Here is a 20,344-nt window from a genome sequence, read left to right on the forward strand (position 1 = left end):
AGATTCCCCTACAACATTGTTATTTGAACTATGTAAACTGAATGAGTTTCCCAGTTTATCGTGCTACATTGCTACTGATTGGATAGCATTGGCTAAAGTGGCCAGAAAAATAGGGGTTTGCTTATAAAAATTATATTCTGTTGTCTTATGAGTGTTATTAAGATGCTAATCTGGGCTAAAACAGATGTATAAATATTAAAAATTATCAGACAGGAATTCTTGAAATCTCTTAGATCATATAAGTCCCTTTCTAAATTATCATAGGGGTCTTTTGTAGGAAAAGATTTGAGAGGCAAAAAAAAAGAAATCTTAACCTTTGTCTACGAGTAGGCCTATTGTTTCCTTTTAATGGAGGGAGCATTTTGTATTGCAGATCTGCAAATGTTCCTGCAAATGTTTCAGTGCCTTTCATATTTTTGGGAAATTCAGTTTTTGATGAGTTTACTGCGTTTCTTATTTCCCTTTCTGCTTCCTCCACTCCTGTATGTCTCCTCCATGGTCTCTCACTTATTGTTACTCCAAGCCTTAGAATATCTCTTCTCTCCCTGAAGTGGCTGTAGTTCATGAGCCATGTTGTTCTCCTGCCTTTCTAGTGGTAGAGTGCTGTTCCCTGGCTTCCTCTGCAGACCCTCCATGTGGTTGGAGCCTTGCTGGAAGCTGCAGTGCTGACCAGACTTAGGGCAAGCTCTGTCTAAGAGTCTTCGGGATGGGTTGGTCCGTGAACCATCATGCAGGTGCTCCTCCTCATCCGTGTCAGCATCAATGAATTTATTGATGGATGCATCGTGGAATGTGTAGATGCCCGGCCGTAAAGTCTCCTGGCTTTTCTTGGGTGTCCTGCTGCTGGCAGTTGTGTAGACAGACACTTGGGGGCTCTGGACAGATGAGCTGTCTGAGAGGGCTCCAGTCACTGTATCGTCCCCATCTCTGAAGTTGACTTGGATAGAGCTACTCTTGAGTGGGTTTTTGAAGGGAAGACCCCTGGGGCTTTCAGGATGCCAGCCGGGCTTGTTGCTTCGTCCTGTCAGGAGCGTATTGTTGCACTGGGATCCTTCGTGCTCATTCTCCAAGGTGGGCTCCAGGCTGGGGTTGGTGCTGACCCTCCCTGGCATGTTGCCGACAGGGCTTTGGGAAAAGCGAGAGCTCTCAAGAAAGTCAGTGGCGCAGCTGATGAAGCTGTCAACGCTGGAAATGCTCCTCATGTCTGCAACTACCTCTGCTGTGCTTGAGATTGCTTTAGCGGGAATGCTTCCCATCTCAAATCCAGCTTTTTGCCTAACTGCTTTGGACGGCCCTTTTTCCTTGCGGTTGAGGTTGAGGTTAGGTTGTTGCTGGGTCTCGGCCATCTTGTTGTACATCTCTTCCAGTTTGTGTGCACTAAGATGCTGAGGGCTTCCAGAGGGCTTGGCGTGCTCTTGGTAGCTCACTTCAAGAGTCTTAGCGTTGCTGCTGGGGCTCATCTGAGACTTGAGTTTCTGTGACCCTTTCTGCGGAATTAGAGACACATGATTATCATGCACCTTCTCCTTCATTGCATCAGGGTTTTCCACCATTATATCCATCAGCTCTACATCATTGCCAAATGCATCTTTAATATTCATGGAGACAATGCTACCATTTCGCTTAGCCCTCTCCAGAGCCTCCCTTCTTTTGATGGCTTTCTCCTGCCTCTTTTGCTCTTTGTAGAACTCAGAGAAGTTATTCACAATGATGGGGATAGGCAAGGCTATCACCAGTACTCCGGCAATGCAGCATAGACCTCCAACTATCTTTCCCAAAAGAGTTTTTGGGTAGATGTCTCCATAGCCTACTGTTGTCATAGTAATGGTAGCCCACCAGAAAGAAGCTGGGATGCTTTTGAACTTAGTGTCCTCTTCATCCTTTTCTGCAAAGAACACCAGACTGGAGAATATCATGATGCCCATGGCCAGGAAAAGGATCAGCAGGCCCAGCTCATTGTAGCTCCTTTTTAGAGTGAAACCCAGCGACTGAAGGCCTGTTGAGTGACGAGCCAGCTTCAGAATACGCAAGATCCGCATGATCCGGAAAATCTGAACCACTCGACGAACGTTTTGAAATTGCAGCACATTTTTGTTTGATGCTGTGAGGAAGATGGTGACGTAGTATGGCAGGATGGCCAAGAGGTCGATAATATTCAGAGCACCCTTAAAGAACTTCCACTTGCTGGGGGAGGAGAGGAAGCGAAGCAGGTACTCCATGGTAAACCAAGCAATACATATAGCTTCAACGTGGGCCAGCTGTCGGTTGTCTGTGGACTGACCAAACTCATCTATGTCCTGCAGCTCTGGAAGGGTGTTCAGAGACAAGGCAATGGTGGACAAAACAATGAAAAGGATGGAGATAATCGCCAGGATCTGGAAAACACAGAAGAAAAGAGCAATGAAAAACACTGAAGAATACACAATCATTTCTGAGGAATATACCCCAGTATTGTATATCCAAAGTTTACCATAACTATCGGTCTACCAATGAAATATATATCTCAACATTTATTGGACCCCAGAGGTGTATGTAGATCCTTTGGTTATTTATTTTGCCGTCTTTGGTGATTTCCTGAACTTTCCTCTAGTACCCCATGACATTGCCATTCATGGTTTTATGTGAAATGTATCAAGAACTACTGAATGGTTTGCAATGCAAATTGGTACACAAATTCATGTTTCCCTCAAGATGTATCATAAAAACAGTGTTTTTATGCTTGCGTTAGCGTTTAGCGCAAAGCATCAGTCTGCAGTACAGTCTCACACAGCTGGTAGCATGGCTGTCGACTGTTAATCTTGTTTGGTTAATAAAGTTCTCTTGAGGGTCAATTTGAAATACAGTCCACTAATACCGTTTGAGGGGGTGTTGGTCAGGTGGCTTTTAATCTGTCACAAAAAAAAGTTTAATCATCAGTACAACCCTGAACTGATGATAGTCTCCTGGACTGAAAAGATTAAGACTGCACTGAAATTGCAATAACTCTGAAGCCATCTGTTTTGCTGTCTGTCCTTCCCATTACCTTGAACCTGTGGTTGGCCTCACACTTTCATTTGAACAAAGGATCATAATTCTACTCGCAGTATATATTTCTACAAAGTGCTTTACAGATCAGACGTTTGGAGGACTAGTTTTGGTCAATTAAAGGTTGAATGGGAGCGTTGGTCAAAAGGGGAAATGAAGAAAGTCCCTAAACAACAATGCTGAAAGTTAAAACACTCCACCAATGTGGACTAGTGCTTTAACAATTTCAGAGTAAGGTCATAACTCCATTTCAATATATCAAACTGGTGCGGTTCCATTTCTGACACTAACTTGTGTTTTCAAACTTGATAAATTACTTCAACTCGTGGTGAAATTTTCTGATAATATACTGTAAGGTTACGGACCATTTCACGTTGTCCAGAGTATTCATGGCATGTACTGTGATCTTGAAATAGGGTCAGAGCTTATGTCATCGCCGGGGCAGATGTTGTTTTTTTGTGAGAGATACATGCTTTTTACCATTTCCCTCTACATTCCATTTAATGTGATTCAATCCTTCAAAACCCAATGCTACAAGAAAACCACAATGTGTTATTTATTTTATTTTTTTACAGAGCACACCATGCATGATCAGTGAGCTTGCCTGACAGACTACTGGAGCCACCTTCTAAAGATATTATCTGCTGAGTACAATAGGGTTTGGTCACAGCACTGGGGATTAAGAACAGTTGTGGGTGTGCAGGTGTGCCACATTCCTGTCACTGAATCAGTGTGAAATCCAACACAAGGTCACTGTGGAGGGGAGGATGTGTCTCATGGCCAGTGGCGAGGAGGATTATTCCCTGGCATCAATTAGCGGCCATAAGCTTTAATTAATGTTGACAGGTGACTGCTTTTACACCTACCTTGGCCTATGAGCAGGGAGGAACTAAAAGCAGAGACTTGGGACGATGGTGAGGAAAGGCAGGGGGAAGAGCAGAGTAAAGGCATTTCAACATCAGCAACCAGATAGCATTGAGGGTGAATTCAAGGGCAGACAGACTCATTTAAACCCCACAAGAGCATTCCTTGAAATAGTTTGCCTCCCTGTCTGGATCCCATGAGACCCGAACTAATGGATGAAAACGTTCAAATAGGACCTATTAGTGGTGAGGAGTAGAGAATTACATGTAACTATTACCAGTAGCTTGCTGGTAGTTCAACATCATTCATATTTCCATAGTGATTCAAGTAAAAAGTAAAATTAAACCACATGTGAAATAATTTAGCAGCAACAATTGAAAAGAGAGAGACCAGAGCATCTTTTCCCCTCCTTGCCTGGCTGGCAGCATGCCAACCTGGGTCAGCAAGAGGGGATTATCTGGGATGTGATCTCACCACAGAGATAGATTGAAAGAAAGAAGTGTCTACCCAAGACACTCAGCACAGTGCAAAATATGTGACACAGAGGGAATTAGGCTGACCCAGTCTGTGAAATGCAGCAGAAACTTGTCTATGCTGGCTGGCATGACATTGTTTCACCAATGAGGAATTATAATATGAATATCTTTATGTAGATGCCAGAGAAAACTTAGCAGAAAGAGGAAAGCAAACAATTAGAGCTAAGTGACTATTCTCAAGGTGGGTCTACAGGCACTGAAGTAAAATGTAATTGGGTGAATATTTTTTTACTATGGAACAGGGGGATGAAGACAACAGATGCTGACGATATTTATGGTTAGTGTTCTGTTACCTCATTAGCTCTTAATGATGAGCAGTGAGGTCATAGGGACAGCCCATACTGCCTACTGTTTGCCCAATTGGAAGGTGAATCTGATCAAGACTGTCGCTACTTCTACACAACAACGACAAATGCACCCATGTCACACACACACACACACACACACACACACACACTCACACACACACACACACACACACACACACACACACACACACACACACACACACACACACACACACACACACACACACACACACACAGTCTCCCTTTCACAGAGGCCTAAAGGCCAGAGAATGAATATTTAATATCCTCCTGAAGTGCAAGCAATCCTGTCCTGGAAGAGGTGTGTGTGTTGTGTGTGTGTGTGTGTGTGTGTGTGTGTGTGTGTGTGTGTGTGTGTGTGTGTGTGTGTTGTGTGTGAGTAGTTTTCATGCTACTTTCACCTCACAAGGTCAGTATTCTTCATGCTTGATCAAAGTTGCGTTGGAGAGGGAAGGAGAATTCCTATAAACAAATGGCAGGAGGTTCCTCAAGAGAGGGAGTGTCCCATCAGGAATAAGAGTTTGAGAGTGACCTGGGGCCGTATTCACAAAACATTTTATCTTAGTGCTAAGAGTACTCCTAAGGAGCACTAAAAGTTCTTAGTAAGGAGTAATTTCTTAAAACCTATTCACAAAGCTGATAAGACCAACTTTTACTATGGAATGGGAGGGACTCCTTAGCTAAGACTAGAGGGCGGTGTTGACCCTGTTGCTATGGATGATGTCATGTTCATACCTTCTATGCCCATAGTGATTGGCTGAGAGGTAATGAGAGCTAAGAGTGAATTTATGATGGAAACACTGTGGGAGATATCCATATCGTGTCGCTGTATTAAAGTAAAGAGTTGTAGCAGACCTGTGGAACGGAGGAGATGCTGGGAAGTGCCACATATAGGTCTACTCTAGTAGGAAATTAAACCCAAACGTGACACCAACAGTAACTTTCAGTGCATCGTAAACCCAAAGCAACTGGAGGAAAAGGAACTTAATAAATATTTTTTTATATAAATATAATAAATATAAATGTGTCTATACTTTCTAAATATAGCTTTACTAAGAGCATTAAACCCTTACAGCTATCAAAGGTACCTTTTATAAAGCTCACTAGCATTAAATCTCTCCAAAACACCATCAAATGGTTGTCTGTGATTTACTCTTAGTGTATTAGGAGTCCTCTCGAGGACTCCTAGCTTTTTATAGATTTAGGAGCTAGTTTTAGCGCTAAAATGCTTTGTGAATTACACTTATCTTAAAAAGTTAGGAGTCCTAAAATTAGGAGTGAAACGCCCCTTATTTTTGAGAGTTACTCCTAAATCAGCACGTTAGGACCTTAAGCCTTAAAATGTTTTGTGAATACGGCCCCTGGTGCGTAGCCAGGTTGTGCTCATCATTTCCCAGGACTTAAAAACAAAGCATTTCTGAACTATGGTGCTATATGCAAAGTCAGCGGATCACCAAAGTGTTTACAATCCATCCAATCCTAAAGGGGAGATGAATAACTGTTCCATATTGCAAACCATCCTCAGGTTGTAGGGACATTACACTTAAAGCCACAAATGTGGAGCAAAGTCATGGCATTACCAATGCCAGTAGGATATACCCTACATACATTCGCATTTTTCTCAAAACATGCCTCCATCTTTTTCTGTCTTAGACCTCACCCATTACAATGTCCTGGTCAAAACAGACATCACAATTAAGTAACTTAGCTCCCTCTTTAGCTTATTTTCATATTATTTTCATATTATTATTGTTATTATTATTATTATTATTATTATTATTATTATTATTATTATTATTATTATTATTATTATTATTATTATTATTATTATTATTATTATTATTATTATTATTATTATTATTATTATTATCATAACCTTAATTTCTACAGGTAAATCCCATTGAGACCAGAGACTCTTTTTCAAGGGAGACATGTTCCCATTCCCACATTACCATTCACACACACATTCTTACACAGGCTAACTATCGACATTCACACGAGGCAAGGTGGTTGATGAGTCTTGCCCAAGGACACAACAACTATGACACAAGTGGCAGGGCGGGGATCGAACCGCCAACCCTTCGATCATTGGCCAACCTGCTCTATACCACCTGAGCCACAGTCATATTATTTATACTTCAACTTCTAAAATCCTCACTTTTAAAAATAACTCAAGATAAATACCTCAAAATAACTCTCCAGTGAGAGATCAGTATAAATACAGTCAAAGTACTGTCAGCCTTTTGCTGTTGCAGTAGTTTTTGAGACAACGGGTTCACACAGATAGTGGCATACCTTTTTAGAAGAGAGAGTCATGATGTTCTAATCATCAGTGAAAGGATAGAGATTTACAGTGCCTTGCAAAAGTATTCATACCCCTTGGAATTTTGTCACATTAAAACCTCACACGTACATTTATTTTACTGGGATTTCATGTGATAGACACAAAGTGGTGCATTATTGTGAAGTGGAATGAATTTGAAATATGGTTTTAATTTTTTTTTAAATAAAAAACTGAAAAGCGTGGCGTGCATAAGTATTCAGCCCCCCTGAGTCAATACTTTGTAGAACCACCTATCGCTGCAATAACAGCTGCAAGTCCATTGGGGTATGTCTCCGCCAGCTTTGCCCATCTAGAGACTGATATTTTTGCCCATTCTTCTTTACAAAATAGCTCAAGCATCAGATTCAGCATCAGATTGGATGGAGAGCATCTGTCAACAGCAATTTTCAAGTCTTTCCAGATATTCTCAATTGTATTGAGGTCTGGACTTTGACTGGGCCATTCTAACACATGACTATGCTTTGATTTGAACCATTCCATAGTAGATCTGGCTGTATGTTTAGGGTATTTAACCTTCTGGAAGGTGAACCTCCACCCAGTCTCAAGTCTAACAGGTTTTTCTGCCCTGTATTTGGCTCCATCCATCTTCCCATCAACTCTGACCAGCTTCCCTGTCCCTGCTGAAGAAAAGAACCGCCAACGCATGATGCTCCCACCACCTTGTTTCACAGTGGGGATGGTGTGTATAGGGTGATGTGCAGTGTTAGTTTTCCACCACACATTGCACTTTTCGTTAAGGCCAAAAACTTCCATTTTGGTCTGATCTGACCAGAGCACCTTCCTCCAACCCTTGCCACAAGCCATGCGGGGGACACATCATATTCAGATGAGACCAAAGTTTTTGGCCTGAATGCAAAATGCAATGTGTGGCAGAAACTAACACTGCACATCACCCTATACACACCATCCCCACCGTGAAACATGGTGGTGGCAGCATCATGCTTTGCGGGTCCTGTTCTTCAGCAGGGACAGGGAAGCTGTTTAGAGTTGATGGGAAGATGGATGGAGCCAACTACAGGGCAGAAAACCTGTTAGAGTCTGCAAAAGACTTGAGACTGGGGTGGAGGTTCACCTTCCAGAGGGACAACTACCCTAAAAATACAGCCAGATCTACTATGGAATGGTTTAAATCAAAGCATAGTCATGTGTCCAGTCAAAGTCCAGACCTCAATACAATTGAGAATCTCTGGAAAGACTTGAAAATTGCTGTTCACAGACGCTCTCCATCCAATCTGATGCTAAATCTGAAGCTCAAGCTATTTTTTTAAAGAAGAATGGGCAAAAATGTCAGTCTGTAGATGGGCAAAGCTGGTGGAGACATACCCAAATAGACTTAATAGCTGTAATTGCAGCGATAGGTGGTTCTACAAAGCATTGACTCAGGGGGCTGAATACTTTTGCACGCCATGCTTTTCAGTTTTTTATTTATTAAAAAAATGTAAAACCTCGTTTCATTTTCATTCCACTTCACAATTATGCGCCACTGTGTGTTGGTCTATCACATAAAATCCCAATAAAATAAATGTACCCGTGTGGTTATAACGTGACTAAATGTCGAAAATGTCAAGGGGTATGAATACTTTTGCAAGGCACTGTACATACTGCAGTATTTTGAGACAGAGAACTCAGGAGAGACGAGGCAGAAGAGATAAGACAGAAGGGAGACGGCAGCCAGGGGAAAGAGAGTGGAGTCAGATAAAGGCTGGAGGGCGTGTAAGGAATGAATGAAAACAGAAGAACTCGACACACGACTGACATTTAAGTATGGGGACAGATGCCATGAAGAACAAAAGTGGCATTGTAGTTGCCAGAAGCAATCTTTTCATCTGGTATCTGGGGCTTTCCCTTGAGTCATGCCGCGTGAAATGTTGGCTCACGTCTAGTCATCCCTCATCGTAAAAGGTTTGGCCCTTTACACTGCATGACAAGTCAATGGATGGATTATGTTCACATTCACAGTGACTTGCTCACTTTATTTTCCGAGGGCATGTTGAGTGAAAGGTGGCATCTCTAATCCTATTGTTGTTCTTTACTTCTTCCGTGATTTGCCAAACAATGTTTTCTGGCCCAGTGCCCGGTGCTGTCAGCTGACCTTCATCCTTCCCAGTCTGCTGTGTGGGTCTGCTCCCTCAGTCGGATACAGTGTCAGTGTTTTTCCTTTAAGTAAAGACTTCAATGGAAAAGAGGTATGTAGTTACGCTGCCGGTAAACAAAGGGGAGAATCCTCTCTGGCACAGGCTGTAAACACTTCCTCCCTAGGGTTTCCATAACCTTCTTGGACGTTTCCACATAGAGATCGCTGCTGTAAATGACTCTCACTTGCTGCCCTCCTATGTCAATTAATGGCTACTCCTTCTAACCCCTCAACCCCTTTATATGCAATTGTTTTCCACTTACAGAGTTTTAAGGTTTCTAATGGAACAGGCTGAGAGAATCCTTTGTTATTATTTACTGTCAAAAAATCTACAAAATACCAAAACCAGCTACATGTAAGTCCGGCTTTTATTACTTTCCGCATTCCCCAACCTGTCTGTCGTACTCAGACTCAAGTTCATTAGTTTAAACTAGATTCAAATGCCTCACAAATGTATAGTATCATTCTTTAAAATGGCTCGTTAAACAATGTTCAACAATTTAACTCTCTATAGTATTCGTGTTAAGAGACAAGTGAACATTGTATTTTGTTTTACAAAATAATTTTCAGCCGCATGATGGCATTAAATATGTATCAATGTTGTCAACAATTTAGTCTTTTAATGGGACTTGGGAATAACAATGAGTAGGTATATAAAATGTCAACAGAATTATTTTATTGTTCAAACCCAACCATCTGTGTTTTCTTATGGCTGCACTGCACTGCAAGTGGAAATATTCTACATCCCATGTTCATCACTTTATACACATTTCTCTAAAGATCAGCCTGACATATTCTGTATCTTTTTGATCCACCAGAAGGCAAAATAATGTTTCTGTGATTTTAAAACATTTTGATGGAGTTCGTTATTATTGTTACCACTAAAACAAAAAGTGAGTAAACTTTGAGGAGGCATCAGACAGGGATCACCGATGTGTAATTTACACATGATTTCTTAAACTGCAACATTCTTATATTATTTTACATATTTAAGTGGTATTGATTGGGTAACACATGCTGATTTTAGTTGATTTCATTGTATTTTTTTAATTATTTATCCAGTATGCATTGTTAACAGATGTCTTGTCAAAAGATGAAAAACAAACACATTTAGTCTTTTAATTAACATCCTCAACTTTGCATCCCAATCTGGTTGAAAAGTGATGAACAGTTTAATATTACATAAGTGCCCCTTGTCTAACCTCCCCATCTGTTTCTAAAGCAGATAGAGAATGACATTAAGCATCTCCCAAACTTACAAGACCTCCTGTGTCTCACACAGATGTTCTGTTCACCTCAACTACCTTGTTTCACCTTGCCTGGCAACCTCGTATGTCCCGCCTATAGCAGAGAGCCTGCCTTGTGCTGAAGTGGGGTCAGGGAGATGGATGGCTGAGCTTGCGGCTACGCACAGGATATGTCCCGGGAAGTGTGAAGGTGGTGCTAAAATGATGAGAAGCCCAGACACAGACATTTGTATGGACATTTGCAAAGAATTATGAGTAATGGAAGAAATATAATTCAACAGCCGTTTATAACATAAACGGTGACATATATATGCCCGTGAATCTGATTGATGCGATTTTTTACTGCACAATGAGAAAAAAGAACAGAGGCGTGTGAAAAATAAGGACAAACTAAAAGAGTAAATGAGTGAGATGAGACATTGCTTCCGTGATGGCTGTGGCCAAATCAGTGCTGTCGCCATTAAAAGTCCCCCTCTGATAAAACATCTGTGCTTTTGCCTCTGGCCTTCCACTTTGGACAGCAAACCTTTACTCTTACATCTGGAACACCTGTGTTGTCAGGTGCAGTTGGAGAATGCATGCCAAGATCAAATTAGCATATTTGTCCTCCCGTATGTGTAGGATTAGTTCTATATAATCTTAGTTTTAAAAGATTGTTTTTAGATAATTCAAAACTATTTTATGTAGGCCATACTGGGCTGCTGCAGATCTCAGACACTAACTGAGTAGTTTCATCATGAGGCATATAAATCAGTTTAAGCATGAAATGAGAGTGGTCCAAGATTATTAAAAGATAAAATATCCCACTGGAGCTTCTGTGTTGGCAGCGCAAAGGAGGCTTATAGATCCACATAACCTTAATGATGCAAGACTATTGATTTCAAACCATAAACCTCCAGAAATTACTCTGAATCCGGCAGCTGTCACCCTCTTGTGCACCTTGCATTGATGAGTTATCATGTAAGAGCCCTTTAGCAAGGGAAATAATATATATTTTTTATTATACAGGATGTATCTAATCATAATATAAATATGTAATCTATACGTGTAATTTTATAATAAGTGGTAGAGATGGGAAAATGTGAGGTAAGTAATTTGGGAGAATTGAGTCCCATTTTCCTATGTAGAGTGCTGAATTTCCATGAAATGCTTCAACAAAACCCCTAAAATTCACATTACAGTCTTTCAATCAGACTTGCTCTAAAAGACTCAGACCAAATCTTCTCATTTTGTATATCATCCTGTACTTTTTTAAGAATCATCCATGACAAAAAAAGATTGTGAGAGTTTCCATAAATACAGTAGGGGAGAACGGGGGTATCTGAGGCATCGGGTAATGTGAGCCACCCCCTGTATCTAGGCAACGGAAAATATTTTTGGTCATGTGAGATATATGTTTTCAAGCCCCTCTCATTTCCCCATGGCCCTGAAAGAGAGGACCTCATGGTGCTGTGGTAAGCATGTTTTTTTCACCAAAATAGGTATTTTGCAAGTAAAAGTTAATTTTCTTGCTGTCAACTTAATCAACTGTTGTGCCAAAGCAAATGTATTCACGTAGAAAAACTTCTATCATACGTGTTTATGAACTACCAACATATAAAAACCATGTGATGATATTAGCTAAAGATTAGCCTGAAATGCTAAGAGAGGTAGTTTTTTCTCAAATTGTGGTGGTGGGGGAAAGTGAGCCAAATGCTGTGGGGGAAAGTGAGCCACTGTCTCACTTTCCCCCACCATGAGGCACAAGTTAAGTTTAGTCTTAAACATATTTTAATGTAATATTACATGACATATGTTTTATTTTAATGTCATACACATTGTAGAAAAGCCATCATGCCAAGGAAATACACCAGGAAGACGACCTGGGGCAACCACACGGAAAGAGCACCTTCTCATCTTTCCCTGTAACCTTCAGGGCTGGAATGTAGAGTAGGTCTAGTTGTAGAGTATGACAGGCTGATGTTATAATCCAGTTGGGTCTTCTCCTGTGTTCTGAGTCCCAGGCTGTTCTCGCTGGTTCTGATTTTCCTATGCTTTGACCCCCAGACACAAGCTGGATCTAAGGGTCCTGTGTTCTGACCCCCAGACTGTGTTCTAATCTAACTGGTTCTATCTTTCATTTGAATCTTATTAAAACCTTTTGAATTATAATATGTTGTATTTGATTTTGTTCAGAGTTACTTTCAAGTGTTTAGAAAATTTGCTTTGCTTAATTGACCAAACCCCATCATTCTTTTACTAGTCTGACACTAGTTCTGGAATGTGTGGCTAGCTTTCAGGATTCTAACTGTTACAATATGTGTTGTTATGGTAGTTTCAGTGTGGAAAAAGTAAGTGGATCAGTTTACCCCCAGCTGGTTCACTTTACCCCCTTGATTTTTCTGGTCTGTCTCAGTTTACCCCACAGCTGGGGTAAAGTGAGCCACATGACAACTTTTTTTTAAACAATCATATTTTCACTGCCCTTTGTCTTGAAAAAATTCTGCTAATGCCCATTTATAGGAAACATCCTGAATTAATGGGAAATGTGTACATTTGAGTGATAAATCATTTTAGCTCGCTTAGAGGGGAGCAAATGTAAAAAGTGGCTCAGATTACACCGTTTTCCCCTATAAGAAAAACTAAACCCTATTTCTGTATTTAATATGATTATAATAACTTGAATACCACCCAAATATGATGCCTTCACATTGACTGTCAACTCCGTCATTGGCCTGTCACCACCGTCAGACAGGAAATCTGACGGAGTTGACAGCTGACGGTGTTGACATATTTAACATTTCTTAAACAAAACAAATGGAATTAATCTAGTTAGCCATTTGTTTTTTCTGTTGATGATTGGTGCTAGTATGAACTACTTCAGGAATATAAAATTATCGAAACATTTCAAATAACTTCTTCAGAAATTGTAAGTCGGTGTTGACATATCATGGTTGTGACGCATGACTTTCAAGATTTGGAGTGTAAAATATTCTAAAACTACAACACTTATCAGAGCCTGTCTGACTCTAATGTACTCTGCAGAGGTAGAATGTGACAAGAGGTCCTTCATAGTGACAGCTGCCCCTTATTTTGGCTGATTTTCTTACATTTTAATGGATTGTCTGACGGTGGTGACAAAAAGTGTCCCACCACTTTGAAACCATATAAAACATGAATGTGTTGAAGAAAAACAGTTTTTATTGATATGAGAGATTATAATAATATATATAGAGAGATAATTGTGCTCCAGACATTCTATTCTTAATCCCTATTTTTAAAGATAACAGCAGATACATATGGACGGCCTTTTGTCCCGGTTCTCAAGAATCACTGTTATACAAAAGAGCAAATTTATTTGCACGCCATTCAAAATGTTCCAGATAAGGTGAAATTAGCTATGCACTCTCTCTCTCTCTTCTGAGTTTGAGAGACAGGCAGTTCTTCCTCACAGGATATGCCTGTCTGTCTGCATAAACCAGCTGTGGGATCCTTCAGTGGGCAGCAGCATAAAACAGCAGCATAAAACAACAACACAAAACCTGTATGGCCGAGCCCTAGTAATGGAATAAGTGTGGTTTGTGTGATCCTGAGACGTACAACCCTAATATACAGTGGGCGTTTTTGTGGGCATGAAATACACCACGTCTCGCATGGCTTGCAGCACAATCACGTCTCCTCTCACCCAGCTGAAAATGACAAGTACTCAAAATCTGGCTTTGTACTTCATACTTGTTTATAACAGGTTGGAGCTCCAGCTGTCTCTTGTTGCCATGGTCTTTGTTCACTCTGAAACTGGCAGCATAGTTAGCAGGCGATAAAAAAGTACAGAAAAAAAGAACAGAATATATCATGCTGAATCACCATCGACTGTGAAAATGTACCATTTGGCTGCGTTTTAGTGGGTAAAAAACAATCCTTGTTTCTTGTCTTATGAGTGGGGTAATGTGTTGGTTACACAAGAGGATAAGTACCAGTAGAGCGATTGCTAACAGGTTTTTGGTGACATAATCAACATGTCAATCAGTCTGGTCAAGTCAGGTTTAATTGGGCTTGGAGCAAGATATCAAACGTCAGCAGAGTGGCAAGGCAAGGCAAGGCAAGGCAAGGCAAGGCAAGGCAAGGCAAGGCAAGGCAAGGCAAGGCAAGGCAAGTTTATATAGCACAATTCGACCTAGAGAGAAGCAGTGAGACACTACTAGCTTTAAAGCAGATTATGACCAGGACCCAGACAAGAGAGAGAGACAAGACTGTATCACACAATCAAGTTCATGACCTCTGTCATTTCTGAGAATGAAAGCAAATCAATGAGTCAATTCCAGTTGTAAGCGTTGTGAGTCCAGCAACATTAGTCTAGACATCGTGACGCCATTCTGATGAAAGAGGAATATCTCTTTTCTGTAACCAAGGCAAGCTCAGCTTTGCCTGGTCCTACCAGACCATTGTAATTCATTTCATTTGTACAGAAGGTCTGGAATCGCTCAATTGACAAACGTTACCTCACTTGAAGGCGGGTGTCTGTTGAAGTTTAAAACTATTGGATCTGCCCAGTGCCACTCAGGATCTGCTAACCAATCGCATAACGTTTGGTCTTGGCGTGTGTCATGCGCCGGCTTCTGAGCCACTCCCTCTGTTCGCTGATTAGACCGGCAAAAATCTGTCCGGAGAAAACCTAAGAATATTCCGCAGGCCCACACTGACTACTGAAGGGAAATTAAAATTGAGTTGAAGTACGTAGGCGGGCGGTGCCAGGCTAAGCTCTGCTATTTACTATTTACTCAGCCAGATGTCTCCATGGCTACAAAGTGCAAAGCCTCATCACATGCCAGGACCTCAGATCTGAAGCTTGATACGAGGCCGTGCCAAGTAGCGGACACAAGAGGCCAGATAAGATGCCTTTACTGATCTGGTGTCTGCTAACAGCTAAGTAACTTCGACTAATTTACCGTCTTGGGTGACGAGCCTCGGGTGGGGTGCACTGGCCCTGTTCTGTGTTTACTATGAAGAGCAGATGTCACCGGGCTCCTGTGACATGATTAGGTGTCTGCGCTGAGTGGAGAGAGTTACCTGGGCTGCTTAATGTGAACAGCACCTGAAACAGGAGAGGCCTGGTCACTGCGCATAATCCTAAATGATGGGCAGATCAGTTCTACACTACAGTTCTAGTGCGAGACATTTGATGACATACAAGACAGAGACATAAGTCGCGAGGAGACGATTATCTTAGCTAAGCATGGAACCTGGAACTGGGGAAACAAGCTAACCTTTTTCCCCCTTTCGTTGAGTAAAATGGTTTTTCATTTGTTCTTTAAGTCATCCAAAAGAGACAAATATGAAACCATTCAAATTGTTCAGCACATTAAAACATCTGAGCATAATGACCCGTTCTAAACTTAGACACTCAGTGCGTTTACATGCAGACTCATAATCGGGTAACTAAACGAATAAGACTTCAACAGGACTTTTAAACTGCATGTAAACACCTTTATCCGATCTACTTCGCACACAAATCGGCACAATAACGGACAAGAGAAGTCAGGTAAGAACACCTAGATAACTCGTTCATTGTCGGCATTCTCTCTGCATGCATACAGGGATCGGACATCGCATATCAGAGTTTGCTTCTGCGCCTGCTCAAGAATCCCCGTGGAGGATTTCACAAGGAAGTGGAAGGAGACAACGTAAAAAAATAGTAGGGTTATAGTAGGGTTATTGCATAGATAGTATATAAAAATATAAATATATATATATATATATATATATATATACTGAGAACCAACTTGATATACTGAGAACCAACTTGATTCTGACTGATTTAGTTGTGCTTAGCTGTGTGTAGTTTTGTCCCTGTTCTTTAATTTTAGTAACTGAAAGAGGAGGAAGCAGCTAGCCTTGTGCTGTCCAAATACGAAACAAATCTACCAACCAGAACCTCTATATTAACACTGTCTTATCCGTACAAAATAGACTGACACATCAGTTTATTAAAGGATTGAACGAAGAAGTTATAACATTAATAAGTTAGCTTTGGAGATGCTAAGGCGGAATGTATTATCTTCAGAAATAGCTAACTGTTCTTGGTCTTTAAGCTGAGGTAACTGGCTGATGTGGTTGTAGCTTCGTATTTAACAAACATACTGTATACTGTATGAGTGGTATCAACTTTTTCATTTAGCTCTCAGAAAGAAAGAATAGTTCCCAAAATGCCACCATCTTCCTTGAACATGGTGGCAGACTCCTGTTGAGAGCCGAATTTACTTTGAGAGCTGAATTTACTTGTGGATGTCGGCTTAATCCAGACGCAAATTGCTAATGCATCAAAAATAAAATCTACTTAACTGGCTTAAATTCAATACGTTGAAATTATTTTAAAAAAGTGCTGTGTTACTGGATCCACAACAAAAGCTCCTCTTATACCTTCTCTATTTTCTTTTGGTTATCCGTTCATTTACACTTAGTCCGTGTAGGCTATTGGTCATATCTTTCTCTGTCTGAATGGCATTGGCGATTGATTTCTGTTCAAGCAATGAATGGTTGGTTGGCGGTTGGTGTGTTCCATTCAACATAGTCGGCATTTCTTTTAGAAATCTGAGATGCACAATCTGCACAGAGAAAGAAATGGCCCACAGTCTTGTCTTAAAAGTGAGTATGCCTCAGCATCTCCTGTGGAGATTAAGGCATCCAGCTGACACAGCACTTTACACCCAAGCCCGTTGTAACAGGATGGCAGATCTCAGCCTCAGATTCACTCCCTAAAGATAGGTTGCTTTTTTTTCATTGTGAAATGAAATTCTCCAAAAGGGCTTCCAACAGTCCAGAATTTCCACTTTCTTGAGCAGCACCATTTTGATTACTCAAGTTAGTCCAATTCAATCTATGATTATTCCTCTCACACTTAACTTGTGTAACATAAAACCATCTATTTTTCATTCCGCAGAAGTGAAACATCTGCTGTGTGCCAGAGTCTCCTCTTAAATGATTCAGTAGGAGAGGAAGGGCAGACCAAGACACTTCCTGCTTGACCACTGACAACCCCAGCTGTGTGTGTGTCTATTTAACAGTCTATGAAGTACAGAATGTCTCTTACATCAGAGTCCCACCACTAAATGTCGCCCTGCTCATTTCTGTCCAGCTGTGCTGTGCTATGGAGGCCCGACTCTCAGATACACCCACTCATCTTTAGTTATAAAGCAAGGTCAGAGATACATAATGTAGAAAGAGACCAGGAGGAAATGCTTGAAGTGCAGTGTATAATGTATGTTGCTGGAGATGTACAGGCACTGGAGAGCCCTGAGGCAACAGGCAGGGAAGAAACGTTAAAAGTGCCCTATTTTCTGAAACACTCCAATGAAAGTTGAGCTATAATGATCAACGTCCGAAATAGATCAAGCAAACACATATACATTTCAGTCTAAAAAAAACTGAGTCTGACATTTGCAAAAACAGTATAAAGGGATCTAACTTTTAAAATATCATAATTCATTCTAAGCGTCTGAGCTACATTAAAACATTCAGTACAAGTGACTTCAAGATGGAGCCTTTCAATGCAGGTTATAAAAACAACAGAACAGTGCAAATTGGGGACACACTTTACTTAAAGTAAACTATACATAACACTGTGTGTTAGTTTGAACAAAGAACAATGTGAGAACGGGTGATGTTTTGGTGTACACCATGGCCAGAGGGCCTTTCAGTCATGCTTTAATAAGAGTCCACAGAGATTGTAATGAGGCAGAAATTGTGTCAGGCTGTCTGTCACATCATATGGCAAATGCAACAAAAAAAAAGGCAGGCAGCTACATGCGGTGTGTGTGAATGACTGAACCATGGATTTGCACAATGATGATCAGAAACTCAACTGGCTCCATCAATGCAGAATGCAGGAGGATTAATTGTAATGTTGTATTGACGGAGGAGAGAAAAAAAGCCAGGTTTATTTTCTCTGCCTCTTTCACACTTCTCTTCTCACTCACACGTGAAGGCTTACCTATGCACACACAAGTACACAAACAGACATACCACAGCAGCACAGTGTAAGCAGGCCTCTTCATGGGGAGACTGCAGTAGCTTGGCCCACAGTAAGCTGATAGTTTCCATGGTGACATGAGGCTTTTAGCATTTTGCATAACAGATGCAGAAAGGCATTCACAAAAAAAAGACAAAAAAAAAAACAGGACATAGAGAACAGAGGCCAGAGTGCATTTGATCTTACTGAAACACACTGAATAAATATAGCTCATTTAACAGAGGTGACGTCAGTAAACTCTCCTCTCCAATTTGTATAAATGAATGCATGAATAGCATCTGTTAATATTGAATAACACTCAAAAGTTATCTGACAGGCAGTTTTCCCTGCTTCTATGAAACCCACATTGAATCTCTCATATTGACATTGACAAATAATAAAGAGTATTCCGTCATTAGAAGCTGGTAAGGAAGAAGTCTAAGCCAGCTGCCACCATGTGAAAAGTATTCACGCTTATGCTGAAACAATTAGTAAATAAATAGGTTACATAAATCCTGAGAAAAATATAAATTTTATAATTTCGATAATTTTTCATGCATTAATGCCAAATTTAACCTAGCTTCACTCAGCCTCTTAAATATGAGGATTTTCTACTGATTTTCTTCATCAAATGTAGTTTTTCAAATGACATTTTAGAGGGTTTTGGACCACTGATCAAACAAAACAATCAATTGATGATAAGTTAAAAAATAATCAACAGATTAAATAAGAGTTGCAGGCCTGTGTATTGCTATTAGACAATGTTCAAGCACTCAAACTTTATTTGTACAGCCCTACTTGTAAGCTGTATACAAATGCTTCAATGGGCATTAAATGAATAAAAATCAGATCCCCTAATTACAGTGAAGAAAACTCCCCAAAAATCTCCATGGAAAAGGAAATTGAATAAAAAAAGAAGCCTGCTTCCTTTAAATACCCTTTTTAGCATTGTCTGCGTGTGAACAGTCCCACAAGCTGAATGTGTTTCAAAAATTACGAGCACTGTAATGATCCAATGCCCTGTTTTAGCGAGGTGATTGGCTGCCAATATCAAATCTGGGTTGTACTGTATATTCAATTTCGAGTTAAGCGGCTTGTGATTGTGTAATAATTTACGCTCTTGTGTTCAGACGAAATCCTGCCGTCATAACACTGTTGGAATGAGAAATGTCTGCAGGTCGTTAACAGCTGGCACACAGCCAACATGGACTGCGGCAGAGAGTTGATTTCCAGCCAGGAGCATCTCTGTCGCAAGTGGCAGTGACGGTGATTTGCAAGTGGAACAAAACCCTAAATTATAGAGGGCCTGTGTTTAATGCTGCTGGCATCCTCAGGATCCCAGAGTTTAGACATTGAACATAAAGAAATCTCTGGTCTGATTCGAGTAGGTAAAACAAGACAAAAATCCCTAATTAAAAAAAACACTTGTCTCAAAATCATTTGCTCTATTTTGAGTTTCCCAAGCATGGAACCCAAGTGTGTGTGTGTGTGTGTGGAGGGGGGGGGGGGGGGGGGCTGCACATCCTGGGAAAAAAAAGAGACTAAACACATGCCAGACGTGTGCCTGATGCTCCACACACAACCCACATCCATCCAACCTGCAGTAAGCTGGATGACAGTCAGGCATGCTGCTCTAGCCAATCACTGCCATACATGGAGATGCTGACCCCAGATTAAAACACACTTAACAATTCTCTCCCTCTGCTTGTCCTGACCCTCGCTATACTCTAGCCACAATTCTATTTACACATTTCTTTGCGTGCAAATGTTCTGTTGAGTAAACAACACTGTCCAATGGGCAGACACAGAGGTTTCCTTTATGAAAGAAATCAATCAGGAAGCTGTTTTCATTTGCAGCTGTTATCCTTCCCACTACTAATCTTCC

The 20,344-nt window shown here is 40.8% G+C and overlaps 1 protein-coding gene across 1 annotated transcript in view; it reads right to left on the reverse strand.

Annotated features, from left to right (window-relative positions):
• Positions 1-503: 503 nt before the first annotated feature.
• Positions 504-20,344, reverse strand: part of LOC307249718 (potassium voltage-gated channel subfamily B member 1-like) — a gene marked incomplete at both ends in the record, with an annotated part of 35,142 nt that continues 15,301 nt past the window's right edge. The window contains one exon of the mRNA XM_080026569.1: positions 504-2,375. Coding sequence (XP_079882695.1) covers positions 504-2,375 — 1,872 coding nt within the window. The remainder of the gene's footprint in view (positions 2,376-20,344) is intronic.

The sequence above is a fragment of the Ammodytes marinus genome (genome assembly GCF_949987685.1).
Source record: "Ammodytes marinus genome assembly, chromosome: 4".
In the NCBI taxonomy this organism is placed as follows: Eukaryota; Metazoa; Chordata; class Actinopteri; order Uranoscopiformes; family Ammodytidae; genus Ammodytes; species Ammodytes marinus.